General features: G+C 51.4%; 1 protein-coding gene and 1 pseudogene across 1 annotated transcript in view; both read right to left on the bottom strand.

Annotated features, from left to right (window-relative positions):
• FGD2 (FYVE, RhoGEF and PH domain containing 2) overlaps positions 1–14320 on the bottom strand; it is a 22229-nt gene extending 7909 nt beyond the window's left edge. Inside the window, exons 1-10 of the mRNA XM_019667449.1 lie at positions 14254–14320; positions 13901–14110; positions 10338–10569; positions 8465–8545; positions 7630–7778; positions 6184–6340; positions 5829–5967; positions 5225–5283; positions 4833–4979; positions 4045–4137 (exon numbers count right to left, since the gene is read on the bottom strand). Of these exons, the coding sequence (XP_019522994.1) occupies positions 4045–4137; positions 4833–4979; positions 5225–5283; positions 5829–5967; positions 6184–6340; positions 7630–7778; positions 8465–8545; positions 10338–10569; positions 13901–13968 (1125 nt within the window). The 5' untranslated portion in view covers positions 13969–14110; positions 14254–14320. The remainder of the gene's footprint in view (positions 1–4044; positions 4138–4832; positions 4980–5224; positions 5284–5828; positions 5968–6183; positions 6341–7629; positions 7779–8464; positions 8546–10337; positions 10570–13900; positions 14111–14253) is intronic.
• Positions 14321–23882: 9562 nt separating this feature from the next.
• LOC109395970 (solute carrier family 25 member 39 pseudogene) lies at positions 23883–26632 on the bottom strand (annotated as a pseudogene).
• Positions 26633–26819: the final 187 nt, after the last annotated feature.

The raw sequence follows: 26819 nt of genomic DNA, 5'->3' as shown, positions 1-26819 counted from the left end.
AATTATTATCAATTTGTCAGATGTGATAATGGTACTGCTGTCATCTTTTAGGGCAAGAAGAAAAAGAGTTCTTATCTCTTACAGACATACTGAAGTGTTTACAGGTAAAACGATTGTGTGTCTGGGATTTGCTCTTAAATAATCCACTGGAAAAGGGGATTAAGAGGGGAAAATGCTGAGGAATCAAAACTGGCTGTCAGTTGATAACTGTTGAAGCCAGGTGATGAATACATGGGAATTCATTGTACCATTTCCTCAGTTTTAAAATGTTCATAATAAAAAAGTTAATGAAAATCTTCACAGCAATCTTAGGAGGCAGATATTATCACCCTCATTTAGGAGATGAGGAAACGGAGATTAAGAGAGGGCAAGAGAACTGCCTGAGGTCACACAGCATCTAAAGGGCAGAACGAGGATTCAAACTCAAGTTTTGGGCCCTCAAAGGTAAACTGGGACAGCATCTATTTCCACCCACCCTCCAGAGTCCTGTAAGCACAGACCTCTCCCAGGCAGTGTGGAGAGGGAGTTACAAAGAAAAGCTAAGCTGCAGACTTAGAGCCCAAGGGCCCTAGCGTGTGGGAACTTTGTTGTCATTGAATCCATCCGATACTCAAGACCCTCTGCTGGCTCCCTGCCACATGTGACCACTTTAAGAGTGGCCCCCCACATCCCAGAGAGCGTTGACTCTGGGCACATTCTTCTTCATGTTAGGTCTGGTTCAGCTTTGGGCCCACAGAACCAGTCTGCCCCCTCTTGGACTCAATACTCTTGGCAATGGGGAGCCTCTGGGGGTTTATACAGGGAGAAGCTCATGTGGAAAGGTGTTTGAGAAGTCACTCCAGCAGTTGTGTGCAAGGTATGAAGGTCTGGATCTGGGGGAAATGGCACAAACCAGTAGCCCAAAGGCCAGTTAGGAAGCAATACCCTAAATAGTCCAGGCCTACCTAGGGTCTGCCTGTACCTGGGGAGAGAGAAGAGGTTTCTACCTGGGGGACAATATCAGGAGACCCGGCAAGACTCCTTGGCTAATTGGGTAAGGGAGAAGGGAGAAGGAAAAGAAGACAGAAATCTAAGGTTTGGAGTCCAGAGGTAGGAAGAAATGTGATGTTTTTAATAGAAATGGCGGGAGCTCCTGACCCGAGGGTCCAGGACCACCTACTTCTGCAGAGGGTGAGGATGAAGTTTTCTAGAGAACAGTTTCCTGAGTGCCCAGTCTCAACTACCCCCAAGTCTGGACTGGTTCAGGTCCCTACTAGCCCATACAGTGCCTTTGTGCTAATTAGAAAAGGACACCACTTCCTCAAAACACCTTACTGACATCTGTTGGCAAATTGGCATAATAGATATTGTTGGAACCAGACGCTTGACTGCCACCTGCCGGACAATGAGAACTGTTACTCTACCATCTGTGACAGCTGCTGTGGATGAGGTGTGGCTCATTTTAGCTGAGGTGTGCTTGTGCAGTGCACAACCTGCACAGTGGTACATGGAGACCCAGGCTGTCCCTGTGCAAGATGGCAAAACAATAGAACCAAGTCAGACCTCAGGGAGAGTCAGCTACTGAGAACTAGGCCTCCCGGGCACCCAGGAAGGAGGAGGCCAGAGGGGGTCATAGGCCAAGGGGAAACATCATGATGGTTGAAGGCCAGACCTGCCTCCAATCCTCAGACTCAGAAAATGGTTCCCACGCAATCTCGGACAGACAGTCTGCACCTGCCAGGCCTGTGCCATCCAGGAGAGGGTGCTGTGCGGCCACTGGAGCACATAACATGCCCTGCGGGGAACATGCTCACTGGCACTGGCAGACGCCAGGAACCTGGCACACGCTGGGCCATGAGCCCTGAGTGTCTGACATTCTCAGCTGCACCTCTGTTTATCTTTTCTTATGACTCTGTTTTAGTCTCTATATATCTTGGCTTTTCTATCTGTCAATCTCTGCTTCTCCTTTTCTATACCTGGGTCTCTGCCAGTCCTAAGACAGGGCTGCCTGTCTCCATTCGTCTGTCTGTAACTTCATAAACCTGCCTTTCTCAGTCTCACTCACCGAGGCCCCCAGAAATACAAGCCTGCACATGCTTCTTCCAGCCCCAGCCCTCAGGACACACCGGGACTCAGGAGGGATCAGAAAGGAGTGGTCAAGAAGGTTCCCCCTTTTCCTCCACTATGCCTGCCATTCTGCCATAAGCTTTATTCCTCTGGGGTGAAGCCTTAATAGGACACAGTGCAATATGGGGACTGGACACAGGGGCTCTGGACTCTGTTATACCCGAATCTTCAACCTGGTTTGACCCCAAGCCAGTTACTTAACTTTCCTGGGCTTTAGGTTCCTTATATTTTTTTAAAATTTCATTTTTTTTTAGAAAAGTTTCAAGTTCACAGCAAAATTGAGAGGAAAGTACAGAGAGTTCCCATATGCCCCCTGCCCCCACACCTGCACAACCTCCCCCATTATCGACATCCCGCAGCAGAATGGCACATTCATTACAACTGAAGAAACTGCATGGATGGACAAGTCATAGTTTACATTAGGGTTCATGCTTGGTGGTGCACATTGTGTGGGTTTGGAAAAATGTGTAATGACATGTATCTATCATTACATCATACAAAATCGTTTCACTGTCTTAAAAATCCTCTGTGTTCTGCCTATTCATCCCTCCCTTTCTCCTAACCTCTTGCAAGCATTGATCCTTTAACTGTCTCCATAGTTTTGCCTTTTCCCGAATGTCATATAGTTGGAATCATACAGTATGTAGCCTTTCCAGATTGGTTTCTTTCCCTTAGGAATATGCATATATGGTTCCCTTTCATTTAGTAATATGCATTTATGGTTGCTCCGCATCTTTTCACAGATTGATAGTTCATTTCTTTTTAGCACTAATATTCCATTGGATGTATCGGAGTTTATTTCCTTATTTTAAAAAATGGGATCAACTACAGATAGTTGAACACAGGCAAACTGCACACAGTAATTCAGTGCAATCTCATTTGCAGAGGTTAACAACTGAAAACAATCTAAATGTCCCTCAGTAGAGGACTGGCTGAATGAGTCACGGTGCAGGCACACACTGGGCCACTACACGGCTCTGCAAACGGAGGACCAAGGTCCTTGTGAACTGACACAGCAATCCCCAGAATTAGTATTTAGCTAACAAAGCACAGCGCGGAACAGTATATGTAAAAACCTGTGTCACTGTTGATGTGAAACAAAAGTAAGGAAGCAGTAATAAACATAGTATTAGTTTGTGTGTGTGAAGACTACCTCTGGAAGGCCTCCCGATAAGCCAAGGCTGCCTCCAGGAAGGGGACCGCGGGGAGGCCACTTGGCATTCTATATATTTTTAGGTTGTTTGATTTTTGGAATATATATTATCTATATTTTTAAAGTAATAAAATTAATATTTTTAAAAGATTAAAAACCCCCAAAGTGCAAGGCATAAGGGCCCCTACATCACGGGGCTGTTAAGAGGATCTGATGGGATCTGATGGGATGAGGCAGGGTCTAGTCAGTGCGCACTATTATGGACTGCTGTCCCTGCTCCTTTGTAGCCATCTCTGGATGGGGACACATACAGCCAGCAGCTGAGCTGACAATGTAGACCCTTCCTACTCAAAGTATGGTCTGTGGGCCTCCAGTGTCAGTGTCGCCCAGGAGCTGGCTAGAAACACAGAACCTCAGGTCCCCCGCCCCCCAGACCTACTGAATCAGAACCCGCACTTTAACAAGACCCTCAGGGGGTTTCTGCACTTATTAAAGTTTCCTAAGCACTGGTGCAGACAGTGGGGAAAACAAAGTGAGGCCAGGCTGGAGCGAGCGCCACCCCAAAGGGTGGGCCAGGTCTGTGGGAGCAGGGAAGGGCCCCAAACAGAAGGTCTGGGGGCCCAGGTGGGAGAGCTCTAACCGCAAACTCTTCCACCTCCATGATGGCCCAGGGCCGGCCAGGCTTGGGTGCCCGGCTTGAGAACCAAGGTGGGGCCCCCCTTCTCCTCCCCATGCTTGGGCCCACCCTCAGGGTGTTGCCCGACAGAGACTGGGGTGCCTCTCACCTTCATCCCAGCCACGTCGATGCGGGTCCTCACCTGGAAGTGGGCGCCCACCTGGATGACCCTGGGCACACAGTAGAGCAGCATGTTGTTGAACTGCAGGAGACACATTGTGAGTGTGTGAGCGTGTAGTGGCGGGTCAGGAAGGATGGGGTGGCGGGCTTCCCTCAGGGTGGGCCAAGCCCCACTGGTCTCCTTCCTCTCTCGCCACACTCTGGGCCAGCTCCCAGGGTGTCTGTCACGGGTTATAAGGGATTGTCTAGCCCACTATCTAATTAGGATGGTCACTGCAGGACTGCCCTACCTGTGGGCCTCCAGGGACCACAGCAGAGCTCAGAAACCTATGAGGCCTTTCTCACAGGGGCTCAGGGCAGCAGGGGCTTACTAATGGGGTCACGCCCTCCCCCAGACCTCCAGGCAGGACCAGTTTCCAGATCTCCAGGAGACCCCTGCCTTTTTTAGTGCAAACCCAGGCAGTTCTTCTAAGCAGCTAACCTAACTTCCTCCTGCTGTGCAGTCCTAGAGGACAAATAACACCACAGTCTGGAACCAAGCAGCCTGAGGTTCTAATGCTGACTGTGGCTTCCTAGGGCATGTTGGAAATCCCTGAGTCCTGGAGGCAGCACTTGTCCAAAGCCAACCAGGTGTCTGAGCAGAGAAGCACAGAGAAGCGGGCTCTTCTTGGTCCTTCTTGCAGTACCAGGCAGACACCTGGCAGGCAGGACCTGGGTAGTGCGGCCCATGACTTCCCTCCCCAGTGCGGGGGTGGGGGGCCTCCAGCATCCTCCTACCAAGAAAAGGTAGCGTTCTATGGGGTCGCTGCGGCGGAAAGAGATCTTGAGGACCGGGCCCTCGCGGAGGAGGGTGTTGGAGGGGTCTACGATGTAGTCTTCCAGGCCCAGGCGCTGGTACACCTCCCACAGCTCCTGCAGCCGCTCCTGGAGACAGGGGTGCACCCTCAGCCAAGGCCGGGCAGGGCCCACCTCCTGGAAGGTTTGCCTTGCGTGGACAGGGACGGGCTGTGAGAGGGAGGGCAGCAGGAGGGCCTGTGCCACGGGGCAGGATCAGGGGATGAGCAGATACAGAGACCTGGGTGGGTTGAGGGAGGTGGAGAGCCGCAGGCAGGAGGTGATAGGGCCCCGGGGATGCCCCCTGCTCCCAGCCCGAGAGCTGGGCTGCTCACCATCTCAGTGATGGCTGCGTTGGAGTGCTGCGCGGCTGAGAAGATCATGTCCAGGGCTTCTGAAGGGGAGCGGGGTGAGCCAGAGTTATGTTCTGAAAGTCTGGGGCTGCTGGCTGAGGTAGGAGGCCCTTGAGGCTTAGCAGAGTAGCCTCAGGGCCTGCTGTGAGCGCCTCCTGGAGCAGCCCTGCCAGTGCAGCCCAGCACATGGGGTGTCTGGACGATGGGGCCCATTTCCCACCCTAAGTGGAGAGGCCGGAAGCCACTGAAAGACAGGGCTTAGACGTTTGGCTTCTGTGTCTCTCACTGTTCCCCAAACTAAGCCAGACCTAGAGGGTGCAGTGGAAGGAGCATGGGCTTTGGCCCCCTACAAGCATGGCCTCAAATCCTAGCTCTGCTCCTTTCTGGCTGTGTGACCTTGAGCAAGTCATTTAAATTCTCTGGGTCTTAGTGTCCTTCTCTGTAAAAAGTGCTATAATGCCTACAAAATACCAAAAATTGATGTTGATGGCTGATGGTCATCACAGCCATGTTAGCAGGTGGTCATTAAATATATAGGCGTGATCGGGCCTCTCCAGCCCCCTGTTTCCCCCGGGGGTGTCCTCACTCTGGGCATCAGCCCGGTCTGGGGCCTGGGCTGGCAGCTTCCGGACGTAATCCTTGAGCAGCAGCTCATAGCGTGGGATTCTCTGCACAGGTTCCAGCATGTGGTGCTGCAGGGTCAGGCTGCCCGAGGCCTCGCTGCTCTTGGGGAGGGATAAGAGGGGGAACATAGTGTGGGGTGAGAGTGGGGAGGGGTGGGTCAGGCTTCCCCTGAGGGCCATGGGAGTGGGCAGGGCAGGTTGGCACCAGGACCCATGGAAGCACTGAGCCTGAGAGATACCCAAAATCCTTGGGGAAACTGAGTCACTGCACAGGGGGATGGCAGTGCAGGCTTTGCCCCACCCCTACCCCAGCCTCACCTGAATGCGGGTGAGCACTTCCTGGAATTGGGGAGACTTTTCAGTCCAGGTGGCCAGCAGCTCAACAGCTCGCTCAAAGTTCTTGACATACTCACTATACATCTTCAGGAAGGGGGCCAGTTTCTGGATCACATCACCAATGCGGGGGGTGGCTGACCTGCAGGAGGGGCACTCGGGTGTTACCCTCAGCTTGAGGACTTCTCTTGATTCTAGGCAGGGAGTTAGACTAGGCTCTCTGAACCCCCAAAACAGGTTTTCTGCCTCACTTCTGGATGCAGGCAAGGGGGGCATGCCATCCTCCCACACATCCTCCCACACAAGTATGTGATTCACCCCTCTTAGACTGTGAGCCCCCTGAGGGCAGACGCCGTTCTCCCACAGATTGGGCTTCCCTAGTGGCCCAGCACATGCTGGACCCAGGACAGGTGTTCAACAATGACTTGATACTTGTAACAAGAACAAGGGCCACGTGCCAAGCAGTGCCCAAGCCACACTGCATGCCTCGTCTCATTTCATTCTCACAGCCCTGCAGGGGGAACAGTTCTTGGCCCATCTTGGACAGGAGGAAATCAAGGCTCAGAGGGGTAAAAACATATCCAGGATCACCCTGTGGTAGAGCCTGAAGATCATTCAACCCAGGGACTGTGACAGCAGAGCAGGAAGGAGCGGCCATCTGGAGCTGGCCTGAGTTTGATTCTCAGCTGCACCCCTTACTCTAGCTGTGTGTTCACAGGCACCTAGCCTCTCTGTACCTCATTTTCCTATCTGAAAAAATGAAAATGATGGTAGGTGACCTCGTAGGGTTGTCTAAAAAACCATTTATGATGAAAGCTTTTAAGCAAACATAAAGGAAACAGAATATAATAATGAACCCCTATATATCCATCACTGGATTTAACAATTACTAGCATTCTTCTTTGCCCAAGAGTTTTAAAGGCCGCCCCAGAGATCATGGCATTTCTTTGGCAAAATATATAAAGCAAGTAATTTCACCACTAAGTATTACTTTAGTGGTCGTCTCTGAAAACAAAGAGGGTTCCTTAGATAACCACGGTGCCATCATCACACAGCAGGCTGATTTGAAGATTGAGTTAATGGGTATAAAGCCCAGGGCCAGGCGTGTAGGAAGCCCTGTGGGCACTGGCTATTTTCACTGGTTTCTAAATCACTCAGCCTAGTGAGGACCTCATCCGTCCCCCTCCTCTGGACACACACACACACACACACACACACACACACACACACGCGCACACACACACACACTGCCTCCTGGGGCTCATTTGTCCAAACCCCTTGCTGTGCAGACAATGAGCCCTGAGCAGGAGACTGTCATGACCACACAGCAAGGGCAGGGGCTTAATAGGCCGAAACCAGTGCCCTGGGGGCTATGCCCCAACTTGGCCAGGGCTGCAGTCAGGGGACCCAGGGGCCCCTAGTGGACCTCACCAGTCATCCAGCCGCCGCTGCAGCTCTGGGAGGAAGAACTGTGCATGGAACTGGTAGATGGAAGAGATGTTGGAGAAGATGAGCCTGACCACATCCTCGGGGAAAGCCTTGCTGCTTCGCGCCTCCTTCAACAACTCCTGGAAGAACACCTGCCGCCACCGCCGGGTCACTGGGCCTGCGGCAGAGATGGGCTACCCACACCAGCCCAGAGGGAGACAAGCACAGCCCTGGGGGCTTCGGAGGCCCTCCTCAGCTTACTGAATGCTTTTATCCACCTAACCTCCCATCATCCTTGTAACAACTCCAGAAGAGATAGGCAAGGAAGACTGTATTCTGGCCCTTTTACAGATGGGCAAACCAAAGCCTAGAGACTCAGAGACTTGGCCAAAGTTGGGCAGCCGATGAGTGTCAGAAATGGGTCAATTCATGGGCTTTCAAGGTCTAGACTTCATTGGGCTAAAAAGCCCTCTGCTGATGTTCAATGATTGAACCCTTTAGCTTTGGGGCTTCTTAAGAAAGTGTGAAGGGGTAATAATGGTAAGGATATTGGCATTGGGATGACAGATGGGGATGCTATGTGGTGCCTGGAAGGACTGGCTGGTGTGTGCTCTGCTACATGTAAGGCACCAAGGGCAGAAGGGGGCGCAGTGCTCATGGGCTAAGTCCTGATTTCTGTCCCAACTCCAGCCAATGGGGCTAAAGGACTCAGGATTCCTAGAATCAAATTGAGGGGTTCTAACTCTCAGCTCTGGTGAGGTGGGTCAGGAGGGAGAGCAGGGGTAGGGTGAGGAGATCTAGGTGCTGGGGCTCAGGTGGGGCTGTCCTGGCCACTGACCTGGTCTAGCAGGTGGAGGCGTGCCACGTAGGCCTGCTCTGTCTCCAGCAGCTCCTGGACGATCCTCTTCTCCTCAGGCTCCTGCACGGGGTTTGGGGGGTGGAGGGAAAGAGAAAGAGAGGGACAGCTTTGGTCTCCTCTGAGGTGGGCCTTGGGACTAGTCTCTAAAGATGCCCCAGTGAAACACACCTCCCAGTACCCATGCACCCCCACAGTGCACCTGGGCTGGCACTGGGGCCGTTCTAACTGAGAGAATGGGGCAGAAGTGCAGCTGTGTGGTTTTCAGCCTAAGTCCCAAGAGGCCTAGACACTTCTGCCTGTACTCTCTTGAGAGCCTTGAACCACCGTATCTGGAGGTCTGGTTGCCCTGCTGGAGGGACCTTGTGGAGAGGCCACATGGAAAGGAGCAGCCCTGAGACTACATGGGGAGAGAGAGCCAAGGGCCCGCCGTGCCAGCATCCCAGCTGATCCCGCTCTCCTGGCTGTCCCTGGCCAGGCACCAGGCTTGAGAGTTGAGCTTCTTGAACATTCCAGCCCCAGCCACCGTCTGACTGCAGTCACACGAGAGACCCTGCTATGGACTAAATTGTGTCCCCCACCAAATTCATATGTTGAAACTCTAACCTCAAATGTGACTATATTTAGAGAGAGGGCCTTTAAGGAGGTAGTTCAAGTTAATTGAAGTCATAGGGTGGGGTCCTAATCCACTAGGACTGGTGTTTCTTTAGAAAGAGGAAGGGATACCAGGAGAGCGTCTGCACAGAGAAAAGGTCATGTGAGAACACAGCAAGAAGAGCGCCATCTGCAAGCCAAGAAGAGAGGCCTCACCAGAAACCAGCCCTGCCAGCGCCTTGACCCTGGACTTTCAGTCTCCAGAGCTGTGAGAAATAGATTTCTGTTGTTTCAGCCTCCCAGTCTGTGGTATTTTGTTACTGCAGCCTGCGCTAACCAGGACAAATGCCAAATGAGACCAGTAGGAAAACCATCCAATAGTATTTCAGTCAACACACAAAATTGTGAGAAATAATAAATTGTATCTGGAGACTACATTTTAGGGTGGTTGGTCACGTAGCAATTAATAACCAGAACATACTATGATGACCACCATCCCCCTTTTGCAAGTGAGGAAACTGAGGTACAAAGAGGTTAAAGTGACTTGCCCAAGGCCACACAGTTAGTAAGCAAAAGAGCTGGGACGTGAACCCTGCCAATGTGGCTCCAGGTACACAGTATGGTGCAGCCGATCACTTGTACTCCACAGACGAGGAAACCGAAATCCAGAGAAAGGAGGTGTCCTGCCCAGGGTCAATCTAAGGAATTAGCACTGACCTCTATTTCTAGTTGGGATTATTGCCTCCTTCAGTGGGTAAGCTGAGGCCACACTTGGCAAAGGTACCTGGTTCATAAGACAGAGATTTTTCCAAGCTGTGTGGCCTTGGACCAATTCCTTAAGCTATCTGAGTTTTTTGTTTGTTTGTTTTTTATTGGGAACAGTGTGTTTTTCCAGGACCCATCAGCTCCAAGTCAAGTAGTTGTTTCAATCTAGTTATGGAGGACGCATCTCAGTGGCCCATGTGGGGATTGAACCGGCACCCTTGGTGTTATGAGCACTGCAATCTAACCATCTGAGCTAACCAGCTGCCCCTAGTTGTCTGAGTTTTGATTCCCTTGACTAAAAGTCTCCTACACTGAGAGGTATGTGAAATAACACCGGCAGTGGGGTGCATACTAGACACTTAATCAAAAGCCTTTAACGGGGGAGAATTTAGTTTCCAGCTGGGGAAGTGCTGACTCTGACTGGGAGAGAACGTATGGGGAGGAAGTCAGTGGAGGGGACCCCCAGCTCCCCACTTCTATCCCAGTCCTCAGGCACCTGTATCCCTGGCCCGGGGTGGGTCCCGGGCTGGCAAGATTTCCTCCAGGCTCCGCTGGACAGCTTGTTCTTCAGGGAGCTCAGGTACCTCCTGCTGACCGTCCTGGGTCCGGACCCCAGGGCCTCCCCGACACTGGGACTCTCCCATGGTCCTGCAGGAGAGGGAGGCCTGCACCCAGGGCTGTGATGCGTGGCCTCCGGCACGTGGGCTCCAGGGACTTCTCCCGGTATCCTGAGAAGAAAGCAGACCTGAGAGTTTCCTGTCTGTAGAGTGGGGAGAAGAATAGCACCTCCCTGGTAGGGATTTTGGGGTGATTAATGCAAATCACAGGTGAGCAGTGGCCCCTGAGTGACTGGCCCTCAGGAGGAGCTTGCTAAGTAAAACTTCCACTTCCCTCCCAATATTTTTATGGAAGGAACTCCAGTTTTCAAAATGAGTCAGCATAAACTGTATCTCATTCTCTGGGGAACTACATACTTCCCTGTTTAGAATGCATCAACGAACCCCTCCTTCTGCCAACAGAGATATTTTAAGTGCCCCTCCATCACCCTCACCTGTGGACCTCACCCCTGTTTTTAGCCTCTGCAGCAGGAAAGGCCTTAAAACCTTAGTAACTGATACGCTGAGGGAAGATGAGAGCCATAGAACACTGTAAAGAGAGGGTAGAGCTACCCAAGCTGGGGCTTTTTTCAATGGGAGCTATGCCCTACACACCTCTGGGCAGGGAGAGCCAGCCTGGGAGCAGTTTTCCTGTGACACCAGAGGTGGATCTTTGTAGGGCAGCTTTGTTACTCTACCTACTGGGTCTGCAGGCCAGTGAAATTCTTTAGATACCAGAGGCAACCCTCACTGAACATGTCCAATGATTTGGTCTGTATCCCATTCCCTTTGGTGTGGAAACACTTGTGATGACAACACAGGTGGGTACCTTTATGAAAAAGACAGGCTGGGAAATGGACAACCAGCAAGGTACAAAATCCTCAACATTCTGTGAGAAAGGTTTTCATTGCTCCAATTTTGCAGCTAAGGAAACTGAGGTACAGACAGGATAAGTAACTGTCAGTTAGCGGGTAGCAGACGTGGGATTCAGGCCAAGCCGTCTGGCCCCTGAGCCTTTGCCCTAAACTGCCCCTCTCCATTTGAGTCAAGGAGACACAGGTCCAGAGAATCAGTGTGACCTGTCCCAAGTCACACGGCTGGTTCATGGCAGAGGGAGGATTGGGAACCAGTCCCTGACGGCCCCTCGTGGGTTCTTCCCCCCTTCTCTGGTACCCCAATGCCTGGTTCCTTAGCCAGCAGGTCTGCAGCTCATGGAAGTTGCTGGGCTTTGGGCTTTCTGTTCTACATGTGGTTTCAGCTTCTGCATTTTTCTCCAAATGCCCCAGGCCAGCTTCTGTTTCCTCTTCACCCCTCAGTTTCAGATTAATTAAAGTGCTGGAAGACCTCACCAGAAAGCTCAGGCCAAGGCAGCTGGCATGGGGCCCCTCACACAATAAAGGGTGAATTTGCCCTCCCGACAGGGCCTCCTCTGACCCCATTCTGGTCTGATGGCCACCCCCTCCTGCTAGGGGTTTAGGCCTGGGGAGAGCACACATTTCGATGGTCTCCCCTGGGCGTGTTTAGCATGCTGAGTTGGGTGGTGCCTTCTTCCCACAGCCATGAAGGTGGCTGGTGGACCAGGAAGGTGGCTCCTAGAGCTGTCCTCGGTGCTGAACAGAATGTGCTTGGCGAAGGATACTGGGAGAGGCAGGGCAAGGTTACCTGGCTCAGGAAATTGAACTGCCCTTCTAGGTCCACATCTATGCCACTTCTGCCAGGAAGCCCACAGGAGGCTTTGTCTGCTCTGAGTGCCCTCAGCACAGAGTCTAGGCCCCTCCCAGGGTATCTATTGTCCATGAGCTGGCATCATGGTAATTCCATGAGCTTAGCATCCAAAGACAGAAATCTTCCAGACAGGGATCATTTTTTAGGCTCCTGTGTCTGCTACAGTTCCTGTGTGATGCTGTGCTGTGCCACCCACACCCACTCAGGACTGAGGCACTTTCCCCAGCTCCTGGTAATATAGCAGCTAACAGGTTATTGACTGAATTCCTCTCTGGGAATTGCCCTCCCTGGAAGAGAGCTGTCTCACCCAAGGTGAGGTCCACATCCAATGACTAGTCCAGGTGTCGGCAAACTGCGGCTCAAGAGCCACATGCAGCTCTTTGGGTACGTTCCATCTCAAAAGTTTGCCGACCCCTGGAAGAGCCAATCCTGTCCCTCACAACAATTTAAAAATTATTCGAGAGCCATCAATATATTTTTACATAATCACCATTATGTGAATAATATCCTGTAAATTTTTTATGAATGAAACTATGATAGTTTTATTTTCAATTTTACTTCTGAGCCACAGTTCGCGAGCCGCAGTTTGTTAACCCTTGGCGGCTCTTCCGTCTCAAAAGTTTGCCGACCCCTGGACTAGTCCATGTACAAAGACCTAGCCTTTTGCCTCAACTGGAACAACTTGAGCTCCCTGGGACAGGCTGGGGCCTCTGTTGCAAGTGTTTGGCAGTTCAACTTCTCCCTCTGCCCTATGCTGCATCCCTCACCCCCATAAGCAGTGTTCCCAAAACCCCACCCAGCAAATCTCCCAAAGTAAACCTCTATCTCAGAGTCTATTTCCAGAGAACCCTACCTACGACTGTGCCTAACATGCCTGCAAAGTGGATTGTTGTCACACACACACACACACACACACACCCCTGCCAGAGCCACCAATGACTTCCACACATCTGGCCCAGCCTTGTCCCTTCAGACAGAAGCCCCTGCATTGCCTCTTTCCCATGAACTTAAAGCACTTAAAGTCTCCCCACCTCTCTGTTCTTTATTTTCTCATCTATAAGATGGGAATAAAAATAGAACCTACCCCCTGTTAGGCTGTTAGATGATTCCATGAAATCAGTAACAAAACCCACAGGGAGGCTGATCATACACCCTGATTTACCTGATACAGTCTCAGCTTTTCCTGTTGTTCCCCCCCCCACCCCCCCTCACCCTCCCGCCAAAAAAATTGAATGGCATTCACTTCCCGTGTCAATTGTATCCTGGTTGGGATGATAAATTATATGGTTATCCTATGCATAAGGAGTAAGTGCTTGGTAAGTATTATAATAGCTATTATTTCTGCTGGCGGGGCAATGGGTGGAGTTCTGCAGCCCAAACACTGCATTTGGTTCACCCACTCTCACTCATAATTACACACATGTCTGGGCTCTCCCCAACACATCAACACACACACTCTCACCTCTGCTCAGCTCCTGGTGCCCCGACAACATTCTCCCACTCTCTGAGGAACCCCTGACCGAGGGATGTGGGCACTGCCTAGATAGGAAGAGGTGTCTAAGACAGGGCCCAGAAAGAGAACTGCTCACTTGTGGGGGCCCAAGGTGGCCCCGGTCCTGTTCCTCAGCCTGGAGACTAGGAGGACCTGTGATGCCCAAGGGCCCAGAGATGGGCAGAGGAGTTGGAGGGAGGCTGCCAGTCAGCCAAGGTGACCCTCCCCACCCCCACCACCTCATACCTGCTGTTCTCAAACACAGTCACCAGATTGGACACAGAGGCCAGCTTCTCCTTACTTGCCCCCTCCATCCTCCAGGTCTCCAGGGTCCCTGAGGCAGGGAGAGGGGCCTCCAGCCAGCACACTCAGCCACCCCCAATTGGGATCACAGGTGGGTGAGGCATCGGGAATCTGCTCCTGTCTTTCCCAAGGGCTCAGCAGGCCTGCTCCTGGCTTCAGAGTGAAGAAGGAGGAAGTGGTCCCAGAGCCTCAGCCCTAAAGGGAAAGGCCGGTCCTCCCCGCAGAGGGAGGGGCCCCTCAGGCGCCACCCCTCCCTCACAAGGGCTGACCTTTCACTCCTGCAAACCCCCGCTTACAGAAGCCACAACAGAGGGACAGTGGGGCTGAGAGGTAGTTTCTCACGTTGGGCCCTTGGCTGGCCTCTTGGCCTGAGCATCTCCCGCTAACTACACTTTCTCTCAAAGTCCAACGGATTTTACTGGTCCTTTCGCAACAACTTCTTTTCCAAATATGACCCTGTTCACTGCTGTAAGGAAACAAATTTTCTTTTTTCTTTTTTTTTAATTAAAAAAAATCACAAAACTGCTAAGGGCTTGCAGGGAGGAGTATGTGTTCTTACCCTCTCACTGGGGTTCTCTTATTTTAATGGCTGCTGTCTCCACCTTGTTGCCCCAGGGGACAGCAGCTTCCTTTCTGAAACTCTGATGATAATAATAGCTAATACATAACAACTCTTTTTAGTGCTCTACAAGTATTTTCTTATATATTTAATTCCACAACTGCCTATGAGGTGGATCCTATTACTATCCTGATTTTACAGCAGAAAAAACTGAGGATCAGAGAGGTTAAGTAACTTACCCAAAGACACCCAGTAAGACACACAAAAGAAGTCATATTTCCAAAGCAGAGATGAATGTCCTACAATTCTAGCAAAGATTTGGTTGGGAGCCTGGATGACCATGTTCTCATGGCTCCATCCTCAGGCCTCCCTGCTCCTGGCATGTTGATGTCTCTGCCTGATGCCTCCTCTATCACCGGTCTCCCAGCCCTTCCAGGACAAATGGTCACTGCCTCTGCTCCCTTATTCAAGCCTCACAGGCCCTTCAGGGCTTTCCCACTTGGTTCTGGTCTCCCTTGTCCTGAGCCAGGGCCCTCCATTGAGACTGGTGTTTGTCCTGCAGTGTAGGGACTTAGTACCCAAAGTGCCTAGCACAGCTTCACACTCCAGCGCCTGTGAACCATGAGGGCCTCACATGCCAACAGCCTCGCTCTCTCAGAGCTTCATCTGAGCAATTTTTTCCAGCAGGTGCCTGGCTCCTGCCCCCAACCCTAAATTTCACTAACTCTCCTCGCTTTCTGTTTTTATTATGGAAAATTTAGAACATATGCGTATATAAAAGTAGGCAGAGGGCCGGCCAAGTGGCTCAGTTGGTTAAGAGCTCGCTCAAGAGTGCGAGCTCTGAGCAACAGGGTTGCCGGTTCAATTCCCAGCCCAAGCTGAGTTGCCGTTGAGCTGCCAACAGGTGGCAGGATAGCGCAGCTAAAAAAAACAAAAACAAAACCAAGCGAACAAAAAGTAGGCAGAATAATGTAATGCATCCCATGAACCCATAACCCAGACCCAACAACAATCATCTCATGGCCATCCCTGCTTCATCTGCGCCATATTCACTCCCCCTTCCCATATCATTTGAAGCAAATCCCAAACATCAGATGATTTCACCCATAAATATTTCCATGTGTGTCTGGAAGATAAGGGTACACACACACACACACACACACACACACACACACACACACGCATACATATAATGGTAATATTATTCTATGTATGCATGCACACATATATACATGTATTTTATGTTATACACAGTTGACCTTTGAACAGTGTGGGTTTGAACTGTGCTATTCCACTTATACATGGATTTTTTTTCAATTGACCTGAGCAGTTCAATTGACCCATGCAGGCCAAACCCGCTTTGTTCAAAGTTCAACTGTATATTCGATCGGTGGTTGGTATTCATGTATGTGGAGGACTGACTCAAGTTATATGCAAATTTTCGACTACTTGGGAGGCCGGCACCCCCTCACCTTCATATTGTTCAAGGGTCAACTGTACATGTGTATGTAAATATAGGAAACAATATTACCATTATCATACCCCAAGAGATCTTTAGCAACCGTTCCTCAATATAATAGAAAATCCAGTCAACATTCAAAATGCCACTTCCTCAATGTGCAATGGACTGAATTGTGTTTCCCCCAAATTCGTATATTGAAGCCCTAACCCTCAATGTGACTGTATTTGGACATAGGGAGTTTGGGAGGTAATTAAGGTTAAATTAGGACATAACAATGGGTTCCTTATCTGATAGGCCAGGTGGCCTTATAAGAAGAGGAAGTGATCTCTCTTCACATTCCCCTCACACCCCCAATATCACATGGCTCCAAGGAGAGGCCTTGTGCAGGCCAGGAGAGAGTTCCCCCCAGAAACGGAACCCTGCCACATCTTGACCTGGGACTTCAAGCCTCCAGAACTGTGAGAAATAAATTCTGCTATTTTTTTTAAAGATTTTATTGGGAAATTGGGGAGGGGAACAGTGTTGGGGAATTGGGGAAGGAGAACATTGTGTTTTTCCAGGACCCATCAGCTCCAAGTCAAGTTGTTGTCCCTCAGTCTTAGTTGAGGAGAGCGCAGCTCAGCCCCAAGTCCAGTCAGCATTTTCAGTCTAGTTGCGGGGGGGGGTGCAGCCCACCATCCCATGTGAGAATCGAACCGGCAACCCTGTTGTTCAGAGCTCTTGCTCCAACCAACTGCACCACCCCTGGCCCAATTCTGCTATTTTTAAGCTTTCCAGTGTGTGGTCTTTTGTTATGGCAAGTAATTCATCATCTATTTCAAATAATCAGGATCCAAATAAGGTCCACATGTCACAATGAGCTGCCCTGTCTATTAGCTCTCTTTTCATCCATAGATTCACCTCGCTCTTTTTGTTTGCCTGCACAGCATAGCAGACAGGATACAGGTCCCACAGTCGGGACGACAGCAGCACCGGCCCCTGGATTTCCTGTTCATTATGGTTAGATCTAGGGGCTTGACCAGACTCATCCTTAAATGCCACTTCTCCCCGGACGTCCTCCCGGGTTGGGGAGGTTTCCTTCCTTGGTGCTCCTCTTCCTTCAACTGCAGGGCCCGCTTTCCTCCTCTGTCTCCAGCAGATGGTACGTTGGCTCCCTGAAGGCAGGGCCCGGGCGCACACGCTTCCTGGCTGGTCCACAGCCCAGCCCAGTGTCTCAAGCCCATTCAGTAGGGCCTGAGAAGGCAAGTGGAACAGACACATGTCACACCTTGAGCCCAGAGGCTTATCTCATACCTTAGCAGCAAGTGCCTGAGCTTCCAGAACAGAATCTGGAACAGAGCTTCCCAAACAGCTGGACCTGCTTCTCACACAGAGGCGGGAGAGTGGGGAGAGGCACCTGCAGGAGGCCACCTAGCAGCCCAGCTCTGGACATGACACAGGCACCATCAGCGCTGCATCTGCCCAGGGAGAAGGGTCAAGATGCCCACACCCCCTAACAATCTTCCAGGGCCCTGCCTCCTCGTGCCCCCACATTCCTGGCCTTGGCCCCTTAGAGCTCTGCCAGCCTTCCTGCCTGACTTGCATCTCACCTGCAAGCATCACTTGAGGCTCAGCCCAGGCCAGACTCCTGGCCTCCTCCTTCACATACACCCCGCACTACCCAATTCAGAATCTATCCCAGGGTTCCTGCCCTCCTACCCCAGCCTGAGCATGCCCAACACCTTCAGGACATGGCCAAGGGCATGTCCCACCTCCGCTTCCAACTCAACACGCAGTCTCTATCTAAAATCAGAACCATTATCCCACAGGAGGATTCCCAAATGCCCTGGTGAGCTGTCTGACCCTCTGGGTCTGGCTCTGATCAACCTTCCCAGCCATCTCTTCCTCAACCTCAGGTCTGGGTTGTGACCTTGAGGGTCTCTGTCAGCTGAGCTAAGCTGAACGACAGCTCCAGGCACCCCTTTCCTGCGACTTGGCCATGGTCGCAGGAGTGGGCGCAGCAGTCGTGTCCACTCCTGAGGCAGGTGCAGCGCTGTTGCACCTCACACCTGTTGATGCAGGTCTCTGGGCTCTCCACCCACCTTCTTCTTTGGCTTGTCTAGCTCCTGGGCCAGGTGTGTGTTCAGCTACAGGACAAAGGGTACCGACTTCTGCTGCAGGTCACCTGTGTCATTGAAGTTGATGGCTTGAAGGTGACAGCCTGTTCCTCCTCCTGAGTCCCAGGCTTCCTCGCTGGTTCATTCAGTTCACTTTTGCTTCCTTCATTTCACATCCATTCTCCCTACCCCACTGCCTACCCTGATGATTTTTGTCTCAGAAGCATCAATTTTTAAAGTAGCTTCTCCATTGTATAAGGTCAAACCCCATATTCTATCTCACCCCTAGTTGTTATGCTTCTCTCATCAAATCTGACATATACGAAAAACAGTCATGGGGATGTAAAGTACAGCAAAGGGAACACAGTCAGTAATATTATAATAACTGTATGGCATCAGATGGGTACTAGGCTTATCGGGGGGATCGCTTCATAAGTTATATAAACGCCTAACCACTATGTTGTACACTGGAAACTAATATAATATTGCATGTCAACTGTTATTGAAAACAATTTATATATTTTTTTAAATCGGACCTATTCGCCTTGGGCCAGTAACTGAACTGAACTTTCCTCGTCTGTGAAGTGGGGATAATTACAGTGCAACCTGTAATTAGTGTTTTGAAGATTAACTGGGATAATAACATGCGTAAGGGCTTAGAGTAAGGCCTGGTACAGACTAGGTGCTCAGTGAATGTTGGCTACAGACATTTTTCTTCCTGACAGATGACCTTTCTTATAGCTGCCCCCCCCCCTTGACCAATCAGCTATTTTGCCTGGAATGTCTGTACCCTGTCAACAGCCTGTTCACTTCCTCCAGGAAGCCTTCCATGATAGCCACTGCTGGAAACTCCTTTCCCTCCTCAGAGACCTGGTGTTCCTCTCTGTTTATTTGCATCTCTTCTGCCCCATTCATTACGACATGCATTCAGTTGACAAGCATTCTTGAGCACCTACTATGTGGCAGCACTATGGTAGAAACTATGGATTAAACACAGTCCCCTGCCCCTTAGCTCACAATGTAATGAGGAAGGTGGGCCTGTTAACTACTAAAATATCATGTGGGAAATGCTTTGAGCAAGGGAGTTATGAACACAAAGAAGGGGCATAGACATCTGCAGAGAACAGAGAGTGCTATGAAGGAAGCCTTCCCGGCAGAGGCAACCTGAATAATGAAGGATAAATTAACGCTCCAGGTGGACAACGTAAGAAAAGGCATTCAAAGCAGAAGGAACAGCATATGCAAAAGGTGTGGGCTTGAGCAGCCAAGGCAAGGCTGGGAAGCAGAGCTGGGAGCCCAGCATTTCGGGGTGTCCAGGGACTGGGTAATGGCAGGGCATGGGCTGAGGGGGCCCCAGGAGCCTGGCCCTGACAGGCTTTGTCTGCCGAGTTGAGGTGCTTGTGAGGGAAGGGGAGTGTGTACAGAATTTTAAGCAGAGGATCTCCTGATCTGATGGACATAAACACATCTACCTCTGAGTGGGCACAAGGTCTCCATTTCAAGGCTCTTGGTGTCCTTGGCTGGATATAAGCCTTATGCTTTCTGTCCCCTGCTTTCACACCCTAAGGAGAGGGGAAGAGCTCAGTCCCCTGCAGCCTAGACAGGGGAGACGTTGGGGGGAAGGGGGACGAAGGGAAGGGAAGAGGGAGAGAGCGAGGGAGGGAAGGAAAGATGTCCAAGCATAAACTGCAGGGCTGGCTGTCTGTCAAGAAAGCTCTGCCCTGGAATGCAACTGGAGCTTTGTGTGCAGATAGGGGAAACCCAAAAGGGCCGCCCACTAAGAGCCTTGGGGCAGCAGGGGGCATTCGGGGGCTTCCAGAGAGGAAGTGTCACCATCTGGGACCTGAATGTTGCGAGTGTGTGTGTGTATGTGTGTGGTGTCTGTGTATGTAGTATTGTTACATGTGCAGTGTGTATGTATGTGGGGTATGTATATAGTGTGTGTACGTGGTGTGCATGTATGTGTATGTGGGGTATGTGTGTACATGGCGTGTATGTGGCGTGTGGATGTGGTGTGCATATATATGTGTGGAAGGTGTGGTATGTGATGAGTGTGTGTGGTGTGAATGTGATATGTATGGTATATGTGGGGTGTGTGTGTGTGTGTGTGTGTGTGTGTTTGCAGGCAATCTCCAGGGGTTCATGAAGGTGTGCAGCTTTTTCAGAGGAGCACTTATCCCCCGTGAGCCAAGGCCTGGAAGGGGACAGGCTGGCTGGCACGTTCCTGAGGCTCCTCTGTGCTTTCAGCTCCTCCCCGCCTGCTGGCCCCCAGCCTCAGCCAAGCACAGCACCTGCCGAGAGCTTAATGGCCTGTGACAGACAGGCCTGTGATAGAGGGAGGGACGTGGCTCCAGGGAAGATGCAGGCAGCCGGCTGAAACCTGTTCCTGCGGCTGCTGTAGCCCTTGTCACCGCTCCCCATGCACCCCTCACAGCCCCGTCTTCCCTCCTCAGCCCCTACTCCCCTACTGGTGCTCAGGAGGCCCTGGCTGGAGCTATCTGGGTAGTCACGCGGTGAGCGGAGACCGCACCACAGAGCGGATGGGAGGGGTGGGCCTTCGTCATCAGTCCCTGGCTTGGAGGGAGGAAGCTGAGGAGTTAGCCTCCCTTGCAGACTAGCCTGGCGTGTCCCCTCCCCCAGACAGGCGGAATTTCCCCACTCTGTCCCTTCGACACACTCCCACCATTCGCTGAGGCTGTCTCCTGGGAAGGATGCCACCTGCGCCATCAATGGGCGTGGGTCCAGGCCTCAGGTGGCTGCCCGCCGCCCTGCCCTTCACCTTTTCCAGGACACAGCCCACGTTTTGGCTTCTGTATGCCCCTGCTCCTGTGTGGTCCGGGTATTCCTGTATTATCAGTCTGAGGGCTGTAATTGCTCAGAGCCATTCAGCTCTGTGAGGGACGCAAGGAGGCAAAAATCAACCTCCCTCAACCTACTAGCCGAGGGCTGGCTGCCCAGGCAGAGGGTCTGCTTAAAGGTGCATAGACAGTAGAAAGATAAGACCGCAAATGTGTCAGTCCTGACGTGGGTGGCCAGGAGGACGTCACTGAAGAACATAAACAGCTCTTTCTTCTTTGGCGGCATGCGAACTCTCTAGTTTCAAAGTTGGCATTCTCAGGGATTGATCAAGGCTTGTGCCAGGCCCTGGCACCCATCCCACTATTCAGGAAGGACTCAAGGTCACCAGAGGCAGACAGCAGGTGGGGCTGAGGGAGGTGTCCTGGGAAACCGGGAATGAAGAGGGAGGGACAGCATGTGTGAAACAGCAGCAGGGCAGGAGGCAGGAGCCACGTCCCCAGGAGACTGGGAGAGGGGCAGAGAGACAGATCAGGTTTCTCGGGGAGGAGAGAGGGCCCAGCAGAGCCAGCTCCAGGATCCAGGCAGGAAGGCGCCAGAAGGGAACCAGCCAGGCAAGGCCAGATCCCAGGAATGGTGCCAGGCCCTGCCTGAGAAGGCGCCCAGAGTGCCAGCACATGGCCAGCATGTGGGGCCTCACACCCCCAGGTCAAGCTCCTTTTATCTTCAAACAGCGGTGGGCCTTTCTCAAGGACTGCTAGGTCCTTCACAGCCGCTCACGGAGAAACATGAGCAGCTTGGAGGGAATCAACAGGTTTCCAAGTGGAGAAAGAGAAACAATTGTTCCTGCACAGCCAGCCAGCTGCCCTGCCCACTGGTGACCTTTCTCCCATGACCCACTTCCCAGCCTGAGACACGTCTTCCCATCTTCCCACACAACAGCAGGAGTTATTCTCTGCCTGTGATTCCACCATTGCGCACTTCGTCTAAGCCCTTCTTTTACATATTTCCAGGAGAGCTGTTACATAACCAAGCACACAAACCCACTGAAATCCAGTTCTCCCGTCAAAGAGCTGCAGGATTCTTTCCTTCCTTCCCACTAGACTTCCCCCTTCTTTCTTTCAACACGGAGCCCCTGTGTTCGGAACTTGGGGAAATGTGACAAATGATACGTACTCATAAATCTTGCCTGAGGCCTCAGTCCTTACAAGACTCTGAGAGGGCAGGACCTCGGCTTATTTGTCTCTGCATCCCCTGATGTTAGCACAGTGCCTGCCACATAGTAGGCTGTCTACAAATCTTTCATGAGTAGGGAGCAGGGCGTTCTGAGCATGGAGGAAAGGATTGTGGGAGAAGGGAGCGTTCTCTTTCCTCCATCTTCTGCCCTCGCTGAGTTTGGCTTTTCGTGTCCCCCACCCTCACTGTCCACGCTGACTGAGTTCCATAGAGCCCCAGCCAGGTCCCTCCTCCCCCAAGGCCCAGCCCCTCAGGCTAGAGCACACTCTTCAGTGTTCCCCCCACCTCGGAGCTCAGTGCTCCAAGGTGAGTGAGCCATCGTCCTCCCCCAAAGGGCACTTCAGGATTTGCTGGCTGAATGAACATCCACTGTAGCCTCAGTTTTCGCAGGCCATGCTTTTCATCTGGCCTACATTAGGGATATATCTAGTTTATGTCTTACTGGTGTCATAGCCAAGTCCATAGCCAATGGCCTACAAGGCCTCCTTTCCACCCGTCTTCCCTCTCTCACTCTGCTCTGGACATTTGGCCTCCTCTCTGCTCTCTAGCTTGCCAGATAAATTCCCACCCCAGGGCCTTTGAACTTGCCATTTCTATCTAGAACTCTCTTCTGCCAGATATCTACATGGCTCACCCTCTCACCTCCTTGAAATCTTTACTTAAATGTCACTTTCTCACCAAGGCCTTTTCTCACCCCTATATACTCCCAAATTGTAACGGTGCCACACATTCCCAGTCCTCCTCCCTGCTTTATTTTCTCACCTATCACTTTCTGATATAACTGATTTCTTCATTATGTTTATTGTCTGTCTCCCCCGACTAGAATGCTAGAGGCAAGCGTTTTTGTCTGTTTTGCTTCCTGATATATCCCCAGCATCTACAATAGTGCCTGGCACATAGTAGGTGCTCACTAAATATCAGTTGAAGGAATCAATGGGCGTTTTTACTTTCTGTCCCTCCTGCATTCTCATAAGGCAGGACCTCTAGGGCCCGGCCTCACTGTGAGCCCAAGTTCATTCTGCCTCTGGTCCTTGCTGCAGCCTCTGGCCTAGTCTCCTGAACAAGAAGCAGTTTCTACCTGGTCCCCAGCAGAATGTGGGGAGAACGAACCACACCTCCTTCACTGCCCTGCCCTTTATCAGACAGGGATGGGAGCTACATCCTGGGGTAGGAAGAAAACTTAAACTGATGCTATCTGTGACTTCTCCCTTAGTCCAAGGAAAAAGTCATTTAAATGGTGCCTTCCTCAAAAATTAATTAATTGATTAATTAATCAATTAATTAAAAGGTGCTCCTTGAAATTATCATCTGTAGTGTTTCTCTAAAACATTTTATTTTTTTATTTCCAGACTCTATCCTCAGAGATTTTTTCCTTCCTTCCTTCCTTCCTTCCTTCCTTCCTTCCTTCCTTCCTTCCTTTCTTTCTTTCTTTCTTGACATTCATCATTTTGAGACCCAAGGAATTAACAGGGGTTCGTTCAGACTACACCAGGCCCAGGGTTTTGCGGCTGCCGCAGGCAGGCCCGGATACAACAAGCACGCAGGGAAATGTGGGTGGGGGAATTAATAGATTTGGTCTTGAAATTAGGGGATGGGGTGGAAAAGTGATGACCCTTGGGGCTTGGGAATGAGGACCAGCAGGAAGAAAGCTGCCTGAGGAGGGCCTGGGCAGGCCCAGAGGGACGGGCCCCCAACCCCTGGGGCTCAGAATTGAGAGGGAAGAAAATGGAGGCCCCTCCCCTGAGGACAAGGCACTTGGCTCAGCTCCCTCCTGCCTCACCCCATCCAGGGAAGAAATTGGGCTCTCATCCTCGCCACCCTTTCAGGGGCCCAGAGGCCGCTCTGGTTGAGCCTCTGGAAGAACTTTTGTTGAACTCATGGGTGCTGCCCATGATGGCACAGGACGGGGCGGCCTCATGATCCTTGGGAGGAGCCTGCCAAGAGCCCCCCGTGCCCGACTCAGCCTGGATCCTCCTCAGCAACAGCCAGGTGGAGTCGGCGGCATGCAGGGGTGACACTCTCAGACTCCACAGCTCCCAGCGTGACCTGGGGTTGAGTCTTCACCCCAGTCATCAAAGGGTAAAGTCAGGATGGCTGCCACAGTCTCTGAGATACCACCAGCCACAAAGCTGATGCCCACCGATGTCTGGTCCTCTGGCCTGAGCCCACTCAGCCAGCTCTTTACCAGCTCATAGTTGAACCAGTACAGGGCTGCAAAGGACACATCTCAAGGGCAGTGGGGCCCCAGCCCAGCCACAGTGAGCGCCAGCCACCCTGAGCCACGGCAGCACGGACACAGGCACCCAGCTCCCAGTATAACACATGCTGAGCCTGCAGCTTCATCAGTACCAGCTCCAGGGGGCTGATCACAGTCACGGTGCCCAAGCAGGCCAGTGGGCCAGCCACCATGGGTGCACAGAGGTCAGAGGTCAGGGCTCGACCACCAAGGAAGGCCTTGAGTTGGTCTGAGTTGAAGTAGATGGCAGTGGCTGTCACAGTCATACCAGGATGGCTGGGAGGCCACTCCACAAGATCCTGAGACTTTGTGTCTCACAATCTTCATAAAGGCATCCATGGTGCCAGTGAAATGAGTGGGATCCTGAAACCAAGTGGCACAGAGGGCACCATCTGGGCACAGGTACAGGGGCTCCAGGACGCCATTGCAGTACAGGGGGCGCTTCCCTGTGGGTTGGAGAGAGGAGGGCATTCTGGTGTAGGAGAGCCTCCAGAGACTGGAGGCAGGCATCAGCCCACTGGTCACTGAGGGGCTGAGATTGCAAGTGGACCTTCACCATGTCCAAGGGGGTCATGAAGAGGGAGGTGACCACAGCCCCAGTGCCTGAGGCCACCATTTGTTTGAGGGGTCTAATGCCACAGGGTCCTGGTAAGCCACCGTGTAGCTGCAGTTCTGCTCCAGGCAGGTGCTCAGGTGACCCAGCGCCTGGGGCCGGGGTGGGAGGGCAAATAGCAGCTCTTCAGCACGTGCAGGGTCTGCGCGCGCCTCAGTGTTTTAATCAACGGTCTGGGCTGGGGCCTGGGCTTTTTTGTTTCAAATCCTTTAGTGATTTTACTGTTCAGCCAGCATTGGGAACGTGGGGTCCAGGCAATGTCCTGGCCAGGTTCTATAGTCTCCCAAGAGCACCCAGAGTGAGCATGGGTACCCTAAGATGCCAAGCCTGGTTCCTCCAACTGGGGGAATTGTGCATATTCTTCAGCTCAGCCATCAGGTACACACACACACACACACACACACAAACACACACTGTTCTACCAGAAACCAAATGAATTCTCAGAAATGGCACAGTCAAAATCAGAATCTACAAAGTCAAATGCCGACTAGAACCGTGCAGATAACCGAACTAGTTGTAGTGGCAGGTGTGTTGTTGAGACGTGGTGATGGGTGGGGATTCCATGTCCTTCTCACGGGGGCCATTTTTACTCTGCTATGACCTGTACTCATCAGGAAGGAATGCAGGCCCTGTCGTACCAGATTTTCTTCTCTGTTCTCCCCAGGAGAAATTAGGATTCAGGAATTTTAAATGAAGTAACCCATATTTTCACTAAAAAGTCGTGATGCTGCCAGCATGTTGCTAACCCCAATTATGAGTATACAGTTGCGAAACTGCCATAGCTTGCAAGGCTGACCCCTCTTACAGTGGGGTCAGTATGTCACACGACTACATTAGGGCAGTGTCTGTTCCTTCCCGCCAATAGGAATTGGCTAATAGGAAATGGCTGTTCGCCCCAGAACCACACGCTGCTTAACCACTGCTCCCTCAGCCCTGCCAACACTCCCCTGAGGCTTTGAAATAAAGGCTTGTCCCAGCGATATGTTGGAGCCGGCTCCTACTGGCTTGCAAACGTTAACTGTGCCCATCACTTCCCAACTCCATGCTCAGTGACATCACATTGGCAGCTTGAAATCATTCGTGGTGAGGGTATACCACATGAATCAGCAAGTGCGACAAATGAGAAATTTTTTTTTTCCTAGAGAGCCAGTTACTAAACCAGCACACCACTGCACGTAAGGATTTGGATTCCGCTACAGGCCCAAAGCAGTGGAGAAGGCAGTAGGTGCGTCTTTCTATCAATAGTTGCGTAAGACATCACATCAATGTGTGCAGTGGACATTGGACACCTTCTCCTTGAAACACACGGATACCCACTAAGAGAAAACAACAAGAATATTAGTCCTGAAATATTTTTTCCTTAATTAAGGAATAATGGTCACACAATTAAATGCCCAGGTTTTAAGAGTACAATTTAGTGAGCTTTGACCAGTGCATCCACTCATGTAAACACTACCCCAATCAAGATGAAAAACTGTTTTCATCCCCCCAGAGAGCTCCTCATTCCTCAACTTTCCAGCCAGTGCTTCATCATAGGTAACCACCATGCTGATTTTTCATTCCCATAGATTAATTTTGCCTGTTTTAGAACTTTAGATAAATGGAACCATACAGCAAGTGCTCTTTTGTGCCTGGATTATTTCACTCCGAGTAGTTTCTGAGACTCACCCGTGTCATTGCCCAGGAATAGTTCATTCCCTTTTCAGTGCTGAATAGTCTCCCACTGAATGAGAGCATCTTGAGCCCCAAACCCTGGACAGGGCCCGCTAATGTTTAATTTTTACTAATTGCTGCAGGAAAAGAAAACTTCTTCCCACCTCGTAGGACAAACAGACACTGGGCACAAGAGATTTAAATTGGCTCA

Source organism: Hipposideros armiger, unplaced genomic scaffold, assembly GCF_001890085.2.
Source record: "Hipposideros armiger isolate ML-2016 unplaced genomic scaffold, ASM189008v1 scaffold_497, whole genome shotgun sequence".
Classification (NCBI taxonomy): Eukaryota; Metazoa; Chordata; class Mammalia; order Chiroptera; family Hipposideridae; genus Hipposideros; species Hipposideros armiger.
Note: the sequence above shows the minus strand (reverse complement) of the source record. Positions and strands in the feature narration are given on the sequence as shown.